Source organism: Pristis pectinata, chromosome 12 (assembly GCF_009764475.1).
Source record: "Pristis pectinata isolate sPriPec2 chromosome 12, sPriPec2.1.pri, whole genome shotgun sequence".
In the NCBI taxonomy this organism is placed as follows: domain Eukaryota; kingdom Metazoa; phylum Chordata; class Chondrichthyes; order Rhinopristiformes; family Pristidae; genus Pristis; species Pristis pectinata.
In genome coordinates, this window is record NC_067416.1 from 2,571,634 (window position 1) to 2,588,622 (window position 16,989).

The window sequence follows — 16,989 nt, forward strand, 5'->3', positions numbered from 1 at the left end:
AGGTTCAAGAACAGCGACTTCCCTTCAACCATTTGGTTCTTGAACCAACCTGCACAACCCTAATCACTACCTCAGTGTAACAACACTATGACCACTTTGTACTACGATGGGCTTTGTTTTTCTTTTGTTCTAATTGTGTTCTTTCCTGTACAGTTCAGGTTTAATTTATGTTTTTCTTGAGAATGTTGTGTCTCTGATACTATGTGCCTGTGACGCTGCTACAAGTAAGGTTTCTCATTGCACCTGTGCACATGACACTTGTTAAGATCAATATACAAGATGTACAACAAGTCATCGGGAAAAGTCAAACCAGTTCATGGCTAGAATTGGAGACAAGATCCTGGAACTATCAGAAGGTCACGCGGTTTGGAATGGTCTGTATGGATGGCATGTAAAACAAAGCTTTTCACTGTGTCTCAGTACATGGGACAATAATAAACCAGTTATCAACCCATAAACTCGACCATAGCTGACCAAATATACCAACCAGATTTATTTAGTTACTTCAAAATTAAACTCCACAGCTGCTGCGGTGGGATCAGAACTCCTGCCCTTGGATGAATTGCTCATTAACAACCTTTGTGTTACCATGCACCCATCCTGCAAGGAGCAAGAGTTTACCACTTCCCTCCCGATCTCTCCTGCCCTGAGTACTGACTTCCCCAAACCTGCCCCGTCACTTGACCTCTGTACACTGCTCCACGTTAACTTTTCCCAACTACCCTTGGCAAGGCCCAGGTCAGGTCAACACTAAATGGGGAACTGAAAACAACTATCTGCGGTATACCTGCTTCAGAAAGGTAATCACTGAAGTCATCTTTATCTTCATCATAGTCTTCCTCCTCCTCATCTTCATTCTCACTATCGTCCTGCTCGGAGTCCGAACCATCCTCGGCCTCTGGTCGGTCTTCACTCTGATGCAATCCCAGACCCTCCGCGCTGAACAGGGAGTAGTTGTGCTCCTCGTACTTCAGTTCAGCTCCGGCCTCTGGAGCAGGCTCCACAATTGCCCGCCAGGCAGGGAAGGGAGGCTGGTAGATTTGGCCACCTCCCTTGTTAATGCTGGCTTTCTCCATCCCCATCTCCCTCTGCTCAGCGGCCACCGATCGCTTGGGCTGCTTCCAGGAGCTTGGTCCTGTTCGGTCACGAGTGGCTTCTTCTTCCGGGCCGGACGCAGCATCTGCAGGGGCCCTGGGATGAGCCGTTTGGTGAGGGAGGAGGCGATTCCCAGATTTGGGGGGCACTTCGACATTTCTGGGGCCCGTTATGTTGTTACTGGGCACGATGCTCTTCAAGTGGCCAAGTTGGTCTTCTCTTCTCTGAAAAAACATACCACCGTCTGAGTGGAAGTCAGAATCCATTAAAGAATCCATCGAGTTGGATTTCTTGGAGGCCTCTGTGGCTCTACCAGCAGTGTCCAACCTGCCGGAGAATGGAGAAGCTTCCCTTGCTGTCCGTAGCAGACACCAGGAGTCACCCACCTGCTGAGAGTCATCCGCATTCAGTTCAGCCAGCGTTGGTGTCTGAGAAACCCTGGCCTCGTTTTGGTAAGGACTTGTGTTCTCGTCCAAGCCCAGCAAGTCCAACTCTTTATTGTTCCAAAGGTCAGCCTTGGTGTACTTGGTGAAGTCTTCGAGAGCCGACACATCCCAGCGCTCACATCTGGTGCTGTCAGACGGCTCATCGTCCACCAGGTCACTCAGGAGCTCGATGTTCTCCTTCATTGGGCTCCTGTACAAGTTCAGACTCAGCAGATCATTCCTGGAGCTGTTAGTATAAGCCAACTGGCGTCCCTGGGATTGACAAAAGAAAAAGCAATGACTAATATTTTCTGTTTATACGTGTTCCTTTCACTCCCTTACATAGAATATATGACACCAAACAGGCCATTTGGCCAAACCAGTTTGTGCTCCACTGGAGCCTTCCCCCGCCTTTCCCATCACAATCTATCAGCGTGACCCTCTGTCGCCTCCTCTGTGTCCAGCCTCCCCTTCAACACTCTCCACCCCCACCCCTCCCTGTGGGAGTGAGCTCCACATTCTCACCACTCTCTGGGGAAAGGAATTTCTCTGGAATTCCATGTTGGATTTCTTGCTGACTCTCTGATACTGGTTACCCTCTTCCCCACAAGCAGGGACGTTCTCTCTGCATCTGCTCCATCAACACCCCTCGGCACTTTACACGCCCCCCCCCCCCCCACCGGGTCTCCACCCAACCTCTCTCCTCAAGTAGAAGAGACACTGCCTGCTCACCATGATACCTCTTTTCTGGGGTCATCCTTGTAACTTCTCTGCACCATCTCTGGTTCCTTTGACCAGGACCGTACGTGGTCTGATCGAGGTCTGACACAGATTTAGCACAATTTCCCTGCAATGGTCTCTCTGGGCTTTGGTCTGCTCTCTCCTGCCCTGCTAACTTGCGGGCCAGCTGTTAGTGTATTTGTACACCCAGACCCCTCTGTCCCTCCACCCACCCAGTCTCACACCATCATCACCAGTAACACGATCTCCCCATTCTTCCCACTTCAGAGTTGCAAGTTCAAATCCCACCATGGCAGCTGGGAATTTAAATTCAGTTGATTAAATCTGAATCGAAATGGAAACAGTTACTGAACCACTTTGTCACCCACTTCCTTTAGCATCGGTTTCTCCTTCCATAGATGCTGCCTGACCCACTAAGTGTTCACAACATGGAGACGCAAGGAATTCTGCAGATGCTGGAATCTGGAGCCGCTCGCAGGAAGTGCTGGAGGAACTCAGCAGGTCAGGCAGCATCTATGGAGGGAAATAAACAGTCGACGTTTCGGGCCGAGACCCTTCATCAGGACTAGAAAGGAAGAGGGCAGAAGCCGGGATAAAAGGGTGGGTGGGTGGAGGAGGAGCACAGGCTGGCAGGTTATGGGCGAGTTCAGGTGAAGTGGGGAGGGGGGGGGGGGGGAGGCAGGTAGTGGGTAGTGGAAAGTTCTCACAACATCTTCTGTTTTTATTTCAGATTTCCAACATCCAAGTATCTTTTATTTTTTAAATTTCAGAGCAATACAGCACGGATACAGGCCCTTCAGCCCAACCAGTCCATGCCGACCACGGTGCCCAACCAGCTAGTCCCAATTTCCTGTGATTGGCCCATACCCCTCCGAGCCCCACCCCTGCATCTACCCATCCAAGTGCTTCTTAAATGACACTGTTGTACCTGCCTCACCCACTTCCTCTGGCAGCTCGTTCCACACACTCACCACCCTCTGCGTGAAGAAGTTGCCCCTCAGGTCCCCTTTAAGTCTTTCCCCTCTCACCCTAAATCTATACCCCCTAGTTTTGGACTCCCCTACCCTGGGGAAAAGGCTGTTACTGTCCACCTTATCTATGCCTCTATTTTTTTAAAAATATAAACACAAAGAGAATTTTCTTCCACTTGTCCCAACTGGTGTATAAATGGGGTCCAATGTCCTGCCTAGTCCTCAACACTTTCACCCCAGGCTATCTAAAAGGAGAGGTTTGTACATCAAGGCCACTAATATCTTTCTTGATGCCACTCTCAGTAAGTGGACTCCAATCCCCAGGTTTATGAGAATTTGAGCTTGGATTATAACATCTCTACTTAAAACCCCGACTGGCTGGTTAACATTTACTTAGGGACAAAGGCAGGCAGCTGATCCACCAGTCACGCCATTCGACAAACTCGCAGCCAATCAGTGATCCATGTGGGAATAGAATATTAAATGACACAATCATAAATGCCTGTGAGAAGAGGGAGGGAGGGAGTGAAGCGAGGGAGACAGTAGCTGAGGAACGGTAGAGGCAGGGACTGGAAGGGGGACAGAGGGACAACGAAGATGTGGGGAGATACTGAGGGTACGGGGGACTGAGGGTTGGAACGTTTGCGAGACCAAATATATTTCTCCACATCCCTTTGAATGTTTGTTAACCAACCATGTCTCAAGCTTAGGTCAACACCGACCCTTCACCGACAGGAGAGCCATTCTTTCCACATTCTTACCCACAACGGACCAAGAGTGGAGAGAAAAGGTAGCCAGTATAAAGGGAAAGGGAGAGGCGAGAGCGGTGGAGGGTAGTAGGTGACTGGTGGGCAGAGGAGCAGCGAAGGATGATGGGCAGATGGACCCAGGTAGGAGAAGGGGAGAGGTGGACAGAAGCAATTGGATAACAGGTGGAAGTAGATGAAGGGACGTGTCCTCCTCCTGCACTGCCACATTCCAAAATCCAAGCCTCCCTTCCTTTAGATTCATTGTTTCTTACTTTTGGATGGATGGATCTTCAATCCAGTGCCAAATGTTAACACCATCAATTGCACAGACACTGGTCTACCACGCCTGGTGTACAGCGTGCACCGACACTGGTCTACCACGCCTGGTGTACAGCGTGCACCGACACTGGTCTACCACGCCTGGTGTACAGCGTGCACAGACACTGGTCTACCACGCCTGGTGTACAGCGTGCACCGGAGCACAGTTGCTCGACATACCATGGATGCTACCTCACCTAATGCGGCAAAGGCACCAGAGGTAGCTTTACATGGGTGCCAGGGCAACAGTGGGTCCATACGTGGTTGCTCCAAGACCACCGACTGATTATACACGCTTTAAAATATATTCATTTTTGGGATCTGGATGTCACCAACCAGCATTCATTGCCTGTCCCTAACTGCCCTCGAAGGCCGAGTGGGGAGGGGGGGGGGGGGGGGGGGGCATGGCTGAGCCACTCTCGAACCACTGCAGTCCCGGTGAAGGTGCCCCCACAGTGCAGTCGGGGATGCAGCTCCAACACTTGGACCCAGTGACGAAGGAACGCCAATACATTTCCAGGTCAGGGGTGTGGGAGCTGGTGGGCAACATCTGGGTGGTGGTGATCCCTCACCCTTCTCAGTGGAGGAGGTCATAGTTCGGGAGTGGCCTGGCCGTGTATCAGAGCTGGAGGGAATCAATGTTTCAGCTGGTGAATGGGGAGCCATTGGAGCAGAGTGCTGTGTCCTGGATGGTGTCGAACTTCCTGCACAGAGGTAAACGGAGGGCATGGCATTATTGCAACAACATTTAAGGACACTTGGACAGGTAGACAGTTTAGAGGTGTCAAACACAGGCAAATGGGACTGGCTTAGATGGGTCAGCATGGACGAGTTGGGCCGAAGGGCCCGTTTCTGTGCTGCATGACTCTGTGACACAATGACTCACGTCTTGTAAATGATGGGAAAGCTTCAAGGGATCAGGTGACAAGCGACTCACCATCTCACACCCAACCTCTGACCTGCCCTCGGCACCACAGTGCTCCCCTCTGGTGACCATTGAGGGAAGGTCTGACTCTCCCTGAGTGGGGGTCACTGCTGGTCCCTGGTGTCATGAATGTTTATCCGAGGGGTTGAAAGGTGGGCAAGTGGGTGTGGGCTGGGTCCCTTCTGATAAGGGGTGAACATCCAGTACATTACCTTCACCAAGGCTGCCAAACCCCCCGTAGGATGATGCAATGAAACTGGAACACTTTGGCAGAAAGGCTTTCAGATTGAATAGCGACTTTCAGAGAGGCATTAGATATATACGTGAAAAAAAGATAATTTACAGGACTAATTAGAGGGTCTTTTGAGGAGCTGGTACAGGAAACATGGGCCAAATGGTTTCCTTGTGCTGTGAAATCCCATGATCTGGTTTTGCTCACACATCACATTCAGTATCCCAGGCACCATCAGATGGAGGACGTGCCTGTTGTACAGCTGCAGGGTTTACATCCATCTCTACCCTTACTGATGGTCCCAGTTTCGCTCCTGCCTCACGTTACAGGACTCTGCTGTCTGAAAACATCCACCGTCCCTGTACCTGTTCATACAGGAAGCCGGAGTCTGGGCTGCTGTCCGGACTTGCAACAGTTTGATCAGAGGAGTAACACGTGCAGCAGCTTCTAAAAGCATCCCCAAACGCAGGTTCCATCCCACAGGCATTGGGCTGTAAAACAAATTGAAGTTAGTCCAGATCACAACAGGATTTTTGTTTAATTGAAGCAACCATCTCACCATCAAGATGGAAGCTTCAAGAGACTAGAAAGTCTCGGCCCATAGTGACCAAGATCAAACACTGGATACAAACAACAGTTACTTCTGGAGTCAAAGTCGCATAGCACAGAAAGAGACCCTTTGGCCCATTGTTTGTACTAAACATTAACCACCCACTTACACATCCCATCACATTCCCACCAACTCCCTCCAGATTCTATCCCTCACCTACATACTAGGAACAATTTACAGCAGCCAATTAACCCACCGACCCACACATTTTTGGGACGTGGGACGAAACCGGAGCACCTGGAAAAACCCACACAGTCACAGGGAGGACTTGCAAACTCCATACAGACAGCACCCAGGGTCGGGATTGAACCCCGGTCTCTGGATCTGTGAGGCAGCAGCTCTACCAGCTGTGCCACTGTGCTGTCAATACAACTCCAAAGTCACCCCTCAGTCTCCTACACTCCAAGGAATAAAGTCCCAGCTTGGCCAACCTCTCCCTATAACTCAGTCCCTTGAGTCCTGGCAGCATCCTCATAAACCTTCTCTGCAATCTTTGCTTGAATTAGAAACAGCAATCTGCAAAGATTGAAGTCAGCTGGCCATACTCCAGCTGTCCTTCAAGATTAAGCCTCTAATGTTACACTAGACCTTCCTTGGCAGAAAAATCCTGTGACAATAGTTTACTTTGCAATGGATACAAACACAGAACACGTTTAGCCAAGGCTTGAGAAGGGTTTGAAGTGCTCCTTGTACTAACACTGAAGAGCTTTCTGGGTTACCGTGGTAGCCTCTGGGTGACTCATCTTTCCAGAAGACAGACGCAGCTGGATCATCAGCATCGCATGTAATCCAGAACAAAACATCCGCTACGTGGAAACCTCTTTGTGAACCTCCGCCTTTCAGAAAGCTGCCAGCAGAAATGCATTTCACGCTCAGAGGACGGACGTGGCGATGGGGGAATCTCATTGCCCGAGGAGGTTGTGGTTCAAACCCCGAGCACCCACCCTTGGACCAACGATCCAGAGAATGGAGTTCGAGTCCCACCAACCATCGCACTCGATTAGTAACCTGGAATTTGGACAGATAACTACTAGTCTTAGTAACGATGACCACTAAACCACTGGTTTGTTATACAAATCTGACCAGTTCACCAATGTTCTTCAAAAGGGGGACTCCACCATCCTTACTCAGTTTGGCCAGTGGCAACTCCAGACCCACCAACGTCGTTGGCTCTTGCGCGCCACGTAATGGCTTGGCAAGTCTCCGAGATGGAGGCAGCTCACTGCCACCTCAAGGGCATTGGGGAATGGGGAACAAGTGCTGGCCTTGCCAGTGATACACAGACCCTGAACAGCAGATACACTTAAACAAACCTCTACAGTGCCGAGGGAGTGCTGCACTGCCAGAGGGTCTGGCTCACTGACCGACATCCACGACCGACGTCCCACCTGCTGTCTCAGGGCACATCCAGTGGGACCTCAGAAGGAAACGGCAGGACACCACACCCACTATTTGCCCTTGAACTAACCCTACTAAACCTTCCAATAACCACTCCTCGTCCCTTTTCCCTCTCCTCCTGACCCCCATCACCCTCTTTCCACCTGTCCATCACTCACACCCCTCCCACTGGTTCCCCTCCCCATCTCCCTCCCTCGATTCCAGGCTCCACCTTCCTCTCCTATCAGATTCCATCTTCTTCAACCCTTTGTCACTTCCACCTATCACCTCCCAGCTTCAGACACCATCCCCACTCCCCCCCCCCCCATCTGCCTATCACCCCCTCACCTCCTTACACTGCCCATCTCCCCTCTCAGTCCAGATGAAGGGTCTCAACCCGAAATGTCAACCCTCCATTTCCGTCCACAGATGCCGCCTGACCCGCCGAGTTCCTCCAGCGGTTTGTGCGTTCAGCACTATCCGACAGCTGTTTGTTGGATCTTGCTGTGCACACGAGCTGGTATGTTTGCCTGCAGTGTACCGTCACACAAAGCACTTCAATCAGCACGGCTTTGGGATCAAAGGTGCAACACAGCTGCAAACATTCTTTACAGCTGCCCTAACATCTGGCTGTACTTACAGGTTTGACCTTTGTTCTACACTCAACGTTCCACGGGTGGATGGGATTCCCCTCACCAAGTGCCACCCGGGAACCGTTCGGCACGATCCTCAGAAGGCACCACCCTTTTGGACTCTTGTCACCCAGTGGGGTCACTGATGTATGGCGTAGGAGGGCATGTTTGGCCCATTGGGGCCTTGAAGCAGCAGCAAGTCCTCTGTGGGACTGGCCACAGGCACAAGACGACTACATCGTGCCAACAGGACCGAGAGGTGGTACTGGACGGTGTAAGACCAACTAAAACCAGCCTGATCCCACACAGTTCATCCCCAGTGCGTCAAATCACAGGACCGTCCCAGGGCAGAGCAGTGACCAGTTGGAGAGATGGGTTGTTCACGCTGTGCACGCGATCCCGCGGTGTTACAACAGGGAGAGATGGCGACTCCCCTCAACCCAACCCGGAATAAAATAGTAACTGCAGATAAGAGGCTAATTTATCACCTTAACAATTAATATTTAGGACTACAAAGGATTTTTACAATTACTTTAAAAAAATTGTTTATAGAAATTGAACTGATGCATAGTGAATAGAGCTTGGATATCGTGGGCTAAAAATAGTTTAAAGGCCTTGACAGCAGCAACAGAGAGCGAGGCCTCAGGAGGTGGATCCTGAGGCCTAGTTACCACTAACAACCTAAGCTGTCCCTGGGTACGGAACGATGCCTTGCCCAGCTCTGCATGTCTGCGTCAGGTCAGTGGAAGTGGTTGGGTAGAATGTTCGGGCCTTAGATCCCACACAATCCAATCTAACAGAGATTGAAGTGAGAATTTTCCTCCTGGCTTGATCTGATGAGCTGCCATGTCGTTTGCAGGCCAATGATCTCCAGGCAACTGTGCGCTAACTGGGTTAGCGTTGTTTTAAAACTTATGTGGGCGTTCTCCTGGCAGACAGCTAAGGACAGAGGCTCAACTGTATGTAGAAGGAATGAAGACACTTCGCTGTTACTGAGTTGGAAAGGGTAGACTCTGGCCTACCCAAGCTAGCAATGGGATCAAAATCCAAAAACAAAAGCTGCCTCCAACAATGCATCAGTCCCTTGGGTTTTTTTTTAAATCCATTTAAGGGGTCTGGGGTTTACGAACAAGGACTCATTGCCCATCCCCAATCTAATTATTGTTGAACATAGTGACTTGCTTGGTCACCTTTAGGGAGCAAACAATAGTAAATCAGTTTTGTGGGTTCAGTTGGGTTGGGTCAGGCCAGGCCAGGGAAGGGCAGCAAATCTCCTAGTGAACCAGGTGGGTTCTGTGGTCATTATTAATAACCAGTTATTTTTTCTTAATTCTAGGCTATTAACTCTGGATTGTTTATCCAGGCCTCTGGTTTACTAGTTCTAAGTTAACCACTGCACCAATGCAGGGATACAAGGGAAGGCAAAGGCGAGAAGGTAAAATCATCCAATCAAGGCCAAAGACTCCAATGGGGAAATGTCTTTTGAGTATTTAAGACTCACATGACCCCCTCCTGCTGTTGCTACACCCAATGAAATAACCCCCATCACCACCCCCAAAACCCACTTCAAAAAGGTACAGTTAATAAAAATGCTCCCAGATGAAATCAGTTTCTTTATAATACCATTAGTCCAGTTGGCAAATATTCTGATCCTCTCCAGTGGTGAGGACTAGTATATAAAAGCAATGATGTAACGCTGAGGCTTTATAAGATGTTGGTCAGCCCTCATTTGGAATATTGTCAGCAATTTTATGCCCCGTTCAGGAGGTTCACAAGAATGATCCCAGGAATGAAAGGGTTAACATACAAGGGGTGTTTGATGTCTCTGGGCCTGTACTCGCTGGAGGATGGCGGGGGGGGGGGGGTGGGGGGGGTGGAAAGAAAAAAAAATCGCATTGAAACCTACTGGATACTGAAAGGCCTGGATAGAGTGGACCAAGGAGAGGATGCTTCCACCAGTGGGAGTGTCTGGGATCTGAGGGCACAGCCTCAGAATAAAGGGACATCTGTAAAGGGGGAATTTCTTCAGGCAGAGGGTGGTGAATCTTTGACTTCGTTGCCACAGACGGCGGTGGAGGCCAAGTCACTTGGGTGTATTTAAGGCAGAGATTGGTAGGTTCCTGACTGGTAAGGGGGTTAAGGGTTACAGGTAGAAGGCAGGATAATGGTGTTGAAATAAAAATCAACCGTGATTGAATGGCAGAGCAGACTTGATGGGCCAAATGGCCTAATTCTGCTCTTGTACCTTATGGTCCTATGAAGTGAGCAGATCACTACCCATTCAACGAATTAAAAGGTTAAAGGTTTGGAGGACAGCAGGGGGCAGACACAGTGGGCCGAATGGCCTTCTCGTGTGGACATTTCCAAATCCTGGAGACTCCACCATAATCCTGGAGTTGGACACTCAAACCTCCCAGTGAACAAGCTCAGTGTCCCCACCTCGGAGCCAACTAACGTGCAGCGTTCGATGGGTGAGATACAACACACTGCAGCAGCTTCATAAAAGGGTAGTTTACAATGTCAGTGGGGCAGACTCCATGAGCTGTAAACGGGTGCAATCCTAACCTCCCATCCTTCCCCAGGCTGGTCTCCAACTTCCTAAACCCAACACAATGAGCAGACGCCCTCCACTAGACCCCCCCCCCCCCCTCGCCCAGTCAGATGGAAATGAAGGCAAAACACTTGCAGCTAATTGGTCAAAGAGTTCACAAAAGGGAAGAGTGTTGGAAGTTCATGGCAGAACTGCTAACACTAACTGCTGTGTGGGGTTAAACACGAGGCACAATGGCTGAAGCAATGAAGGGCCCACGATATCAAGGTTGTTAAAAATAAAAAAATGGGAGTCACCAACGATGCCAGCATTTATTGGCGATCCTTAAATGCCCCAGTTAAGATTTAACTACATGAGAGTTTGGGAGTCACCTACAGTTCAGGCTGGGTAAGGACGGCAGATTCTCTGAAGAGCATCAGTGAACCAGGTGGGTTTTTACAACAAACACTGTTACAGTGTGATTTTTATTCTAGATCTATTTAACAACTTAAGTATAATTTCCCAGCTGCAACAGTGGGATTTAAACTCATGGTCAAGGCCTCTGAATAGCTTATCCACGACGCCGTCTTTCCCGTACAGCATTACAGGTCCTTCTGAAGGTAGAGCCACATACAATGCAGACACACACGTGGCCACACCAGCCCTCACTCGAGGCCAGGGTCACTTTGGGGGTAGTGGGAGGAAGAAGACAACGTACAGGGGTTCGTACCTGTGGCATGACCGAGCCGAGAGTTGGTGCCACGGAACAGGGGCAAAATGGCGACAGGCACCCCGGTCAGCTGGCACAAAATCCTTCTCAATGGCAACTACCGACCGACAACAGGAGGATCGCGGTGATGTAAGTAACTTCGAGCTCAAGTCCGTCCCATTCAGGAGCAGCCAACGTCTTCATCCCTGAGTGAGCGAGGCAAGGAAAGAAGATTAGATGCAGCTATGATGCTCCACAATTGAGGCAATGAGAAGCAAAACCAGATACCAGAAACACTCAGCAGGTTGGGCAGCATCGAGGGACACAGACTATTGTGGGTGGATGCACTTTCATTTGAAATGAACATTCTGGTGGTCTGATGGAAGATCATTGACATGAATGCCAGCCCCGTTTCTCTCTCCATGGATGCTGCTTGACCTGCTGACCATTTCCAGCATTCTGCCTTCTTTACTGATTTCCAGTATCTGTAGGATTTTGCTTTTAATCGAAGTCCCGTGTGTGGAGTGTGGCCGAGATATAGAACCAGACACAAAGATAACCTCTCTGCAGATCGTCATCAGGAAAGCAAGGCTCACGAGCAGGGACGTAGGGCTGTGGGGGAACCCAGGGCACAGGCAGAGCTTGAGGGGCCAGGAGATGATGGAGACTTTACATCTGGGAGCAAAAGGGAGGAAGGGAAGCCAGCGCCAGATGAGTCAGTACTGAGGAGAGACATTTGGAGTCCTTTCCTTTTCAAGAAAAGGAGAGGCAGGAGATTTAACTGGGGAGGTGCATAAAATTACCAGAGACCCAGTCAGAACAACGATGGGCTCTTTCCATTAACAGAGAGATTGGTAACAAAGGGGAATTTGAGGTATCCTGGAAGGGAGTTGAGGAAAGTATTTCTCACTTAAAGAACACTGGGCCCTGGAGCCCCCTGCCAGAGATGGAGGCAGACACCTACTTCACATTTTAAACCCCCACCTCCCCCAACCCCGATAGCCCCCTGCCAGAGATGGAGGCAGACACCTACTCCACATTTTAAACCCCCCACCAGATGAGCTGTGATACACAGGGCAACAGACAGCAGCTGGGCAGTGGTTTAACTAAGTACATTTATCTGGCACGGACAACCAAGATGCCTCCTGTGCTGAAGTCTGTGGGACTTGTACATTACACGAAGCCTCCCTCTAATAATCTAAAATCCCCTCTCCATAAGTGGAGGTTAAATCAACTCCACTAAACATTCAGCAGTTAACAGCAAATATTGTGTGTACTCAGAAATGATCCGGAGATCCACACAAATGTCACTTGAGATGGCAAGCCACACATTCTGCATTCAAAACAACAGACCGCAATTCCAATGTACAATTCCCCCAGAGAGTCTCAGTTATAGAGCAGCTGATCAGCTCGTGGCATCGTGTGTGGCAGCCCTGTCGGTAACAGAACAGTCCAGATACAGAGACTTCCTGCTAGCCAAGGTACCCAAAACAGGTTAGCGCAGTGTAAACAAATTCCCTCGTCATCTCTGGCCCCCACTCAAGGTAACCAGTTCAACGAAGTTCTTAGATTGAGCAACACACCAAGAATCAACAGCTGTGATAATTCAAAGTGTTCCACTCACACGTTTGGTTGGTTAGTCCCAGATGCCAGGCATTTGTCCAGACAAGATTTGCTGCCCTCGGGGTTTGTGCCGGGGTGGGGGGTGGTGCAGTGGTTCTGAAAGCACACAGCTGTGCGGCCCAGCCTTGCTGTTGGGTAAACATCAGCCACAGTGGCCTTGAGGAGGCTTGCAACTACCAGAGGCTCTGTTAGCTGCAGCAAGTAACAGAGGCAAGTTTCTGCAAAGCCTCTGACATCAACAGCAAACGGACTGCGCTGGTAACGAGACGGTCGCCCACCCATTTGCAGGCTGTGGGTTTGTGAGGAGGGTGTGGCGAAAGATGCAAGGGTCCTTGTCACGGTTCATCCCCAGCAGCTGCGTAACACAGGATTCTCTGATCTACGGGCTGTTCCCGGGGACACACAAAGAGACGGACGTCAACTGCTGCTGGAAGGCTATCAACTCGGTGAAAGACGCCCTTTGGTCGGCCCGAAACTTGTTGGTCTCCCAGCACTGTGAGATGTCCGTAGGGGAATGCTACCGACTGGCACGTTCCAGGCTGCAGGAGTATGTGCTGAGGGATGAACTGAAGCTGGGTACAGCCAATGCAAAGGCTTGGTGGGGAAGGACGACAGTTTAGGGTTCTTCTGCCACTGGAGAGGGAGGGGCGGGGTCAGGCAAGAAAGCCCCTTAAATATTGTAAATATGGGACTGGGTAGCCCCTGGGGAGCCACACGTGCGGCATTGATGCTGTGTTTTTTTATATTAAAAAAAGTAACACTAATGAATGATCTGTAGAAGATTGTAAAGGTTTGCACTGTTTTATAATTGTATATAGTTTGTCTTTTATTATGAATAAAGTGCCCAACTTTAACCCAGTGTGTCTACAATTAAACCCAGGAGGTCAGGTGTAATGCTGGTTTAACACTGGCCCCCAGTTCAATCTCTGTTGAAGCCAATATTGTAGGGTGCAAGACAGGTGTACGTTCCTGGTCTCCTGGGCCCCTCAAGTTGGTTTAAAAATCGTACCCTCCCCAATTTGCCCACCACTGTGTACACACACCCCAAGGAAAGAGGTGTTTTTTTTTGGGGGGGGGGGGGGGGGGAGAAAGACTCAGCGAAAGATGAGGCAAAGTTTAATGCAAAATGGAGCTGACTGTTTGCACACAACAAAAGGACGACGACAAAATAATTGGAACGCAATACAAACATAAAACAGGTCAACGCTTCACTTGAAAGCCAAGACAGAAACAGTCAAAGTGCAGTGGAACTGGGAAATGAGCACATTTCTTTATAAGCTGATCCGACTCAAGCCCCCAGGGTTATGACCCCAGGTGCCACACAGAAGACCTTTACAGCAGGGCAAGGAGAGCAGAGGGGCTGGGAAAGAACCAAGGCAAATTGAAAGAGAACCGGAGTTGTTACAGCAAGATGAAGGCCATTCAGCCCAATAAGTCCAGCTGCTGGTAGAGGAATTCCATCAGTCCCATTCCTTGCTCTTTCCCAACTGCCCTGCAAGTTATTCTCCCTCTAGGGCCATCCAGTTCCCTGTTGAAATACCCGACTAATACTGGGGTTCATTTTCTAAATAAATACAAATTAGAGTCATACAACACAGAAACAGGCCCTTCAGCCCATCAAGACTATGCTGACTGAGAAGCTCCTACTTACACTGATCTTATTTTCTTCTCCCCACATTCCCATTAACCACCTCCCAGATTCTACCCCTCAGCTTCACACTGGAGCATGTGGGAGGAAACCAGAGCACCTGGGGGCAACCCACGCAGTCATAGGGAGAACGTGCAAACTCCACACAGACAGCGTCCAAGGTCAGTATCGAATCCAGATCACTGGAGCCGCGAGGCAGCGGCACTAACAGCTGTGCCCACAATGTGTAACGGGGCTCAAATCTTTGGTTGTAACCAATAAAAAAATCTTTAAATACCCCTGCGAAAAAAAATGTTTTTTTATATACATTTCCCCCACCTATAAAACTCTTGTAGCAGCTCCAAATATCAACCTGCTGGATTTACATCTGCTTTAAGAATACTGCTCATTGTTTCCAAAATACTCACGCAGACCTCTGGCTTGTCTCACTTGTGAGTGAGATGTACTGGTCAGTGGTTTGAGCAAAGCCAGAACAAACCCTGGAGTGGAAATGGCTTGAGAAAAATTATTTCATTGATGAAATACAGAACCTAAACCTCTTTGCAAATATTACTACCAATAATTCTGACTTAACTCTGCTTTGAGAGTCCAAAAGTTGATGTGTCCAAAGTTAAAAGTTCTTAAGTATTTTCTTAAATAATTGAAAATACTTGACCAACAGAAATTGAGCCACAAAGTTCAAGCCCTAAATAAAATGCAAAGATGCAAGTTAATGATAGAGCATTGTTCTGAGTGTGTTGAAACACTGGACTCCATTCACAGACAGTGCTGAAGTAAGAGAGAGGGAGGTTAAAGAGAGCCCATAAAATTTGACAAAAACTACTATTTTGCAGCACAAAAACAGGAACTTAAAAACTTGGTGTGAGAGTTACCATGCAAGACCTTGCTCCTTTAAAAGTGTATGAGGAACTATTTCAAATAAAAATGTTAATTCTAAACACACACACACACATTTACTTTCCCCATTATGCTTCTTTGCAGCCATTGTTTACAACAAGGTACTTATTCCAACTATAATTGAAAATAAAATAAAAACTGCAGATGTTGGAAATGTGAAATAAAAACTAAATGCCGGAAACACTCAGCAGGTCAGGCAGCATCTGTGGAGGGAGAAACAAGGTTAATGTTTCAGGTCAATGAGCCTCTTTTGGAACTGATGAGAATTCACTAACCTGAAACATTAATGCCATTTGACAACTGTTGCCAACAGTTCATTACTCAAAGAGCAGGAATAGGGTGAATCCAGTCTACAGCAAACAAAGTCACCTTATTCAAAAGCATTAAAAAGAGCAGAGGGAGAAGAAACTGCAGCAACTTCTCCCAGCAAAAGCAGGATTATTTTCCCCCAGAAAAATGGAACAGAGGATAGGTGCACATAAATTGAAAGCACAAAAGCAGTTTCAGCCACTTACAGCTGCAAGGATGCCGGTTCTTTGACTGACGGGGGAAGTTACCCACCCTGTACTCTGGCTGGCCATAGAGACATCACTATATGTGGCTAATTTATAATGGGCACCTCTCGAGAAACCTCATCATGTTATAACAATGCCAGCACCAGTGGTGGGGCGTCTGAATCACCAGCATTCAGTGCAACCAAACCACCCGACCTGTGGCTGTCAGGACCTGGCCAGCTGTACCAGAGCCAGCACGGGCTGTGCTGGTCTGACTTGGTACTTTACCCAGGTCAGGATTAGCACCATGTTCCCAATCAATGTGTGTGCAGCAGACCAAGCCTTTCTCCCCATTTGCTGAAAGTTCCTGTGGTAGACAGACGTGGAATTACAAGTACTTGGGTTGGATTCACACTGGCAGTGTTGTCAGCTTTAAGTGTTACGCTTGGGTAGACCTTGCTCTCTTTACCCTAAGACTGTAGGTAGTTTCCCGTGATGCCCAGTACCGTTCATTGAGTAATAAACTATATTAAAAACACTGACAACATGTGAAGATGGCATGGACGAAGGTTACGGCCCACAAGCTAACTCTGCTTTATCTGTTAAAACCATGGGGATTTTTCAATCTTTAAACCAGACACAAACCATTAAGCACCAAACATGGGTGATGGTGTTTGTACCCACACTTGTCCACCAATCCCACCAGCATATCATCCATGTCCTTCACAGGAACCAACCTCCCCTCCTTGGACTGTCTTTACCTCTCATTGTCTTAGTGAAGCAGCCGGCATAACCAAAGACCCCACCCACCCAGGTCATTCTCTCTTCTTCCGTTGGGTAGAAGATACAGGAGCCTGAGGGCACGTACCACCAGACTTAAGGACAGCTTCTATCCCACTGTGATAAGACTATTATACAATGAGATGGACTATGACCTCATGATCTACCTTGTTGTGACCTTGCACCTTATTGCACTGCACTCTCTCTGTAGCTGTGACACTTTACTCTGCATT

At 48.9% G+C, this 16,989-nt stretch overlaps 1 protein-coding gene across 3 annotated transcripts in view; it reads right to left on the reverse strand.

The window, feature by feature from the left end:
- LOC127576693 (CREB3 regulatory factor-like) overlaps window positions 1-16,989 on the reverse strand; it is a 73,131-nt gene that overhangs the window by 20,720 nt on the left and 35,422 nt on the right. For all 3 annotated transcript variants that reach the window (XR_007957274.1, XM_052027345.1, XM_052027346.1), the window contains 3 exons: window positions 11,336-11,520; window positions 5,822-5,947; window positions 788-1,793 (listed from right to left, as the gene is read on the reverse strand). Coding sequence is in view for 2 of the 3 variants with exons in the window: in XM_052027345.1 (XP_051883305.1) it covers window positions 788-1,793; window positions 5,822-5,947; window positions 11,336-11,344 (1,141 nt within the window). In the remaining variant the exon portion in view is untranslated. The remainder of the gene's footprint in view (window positions 1-787; window positions 1,794-5,821; window positions 5,948-11,335; window positions 11,521-16,989) is intronic.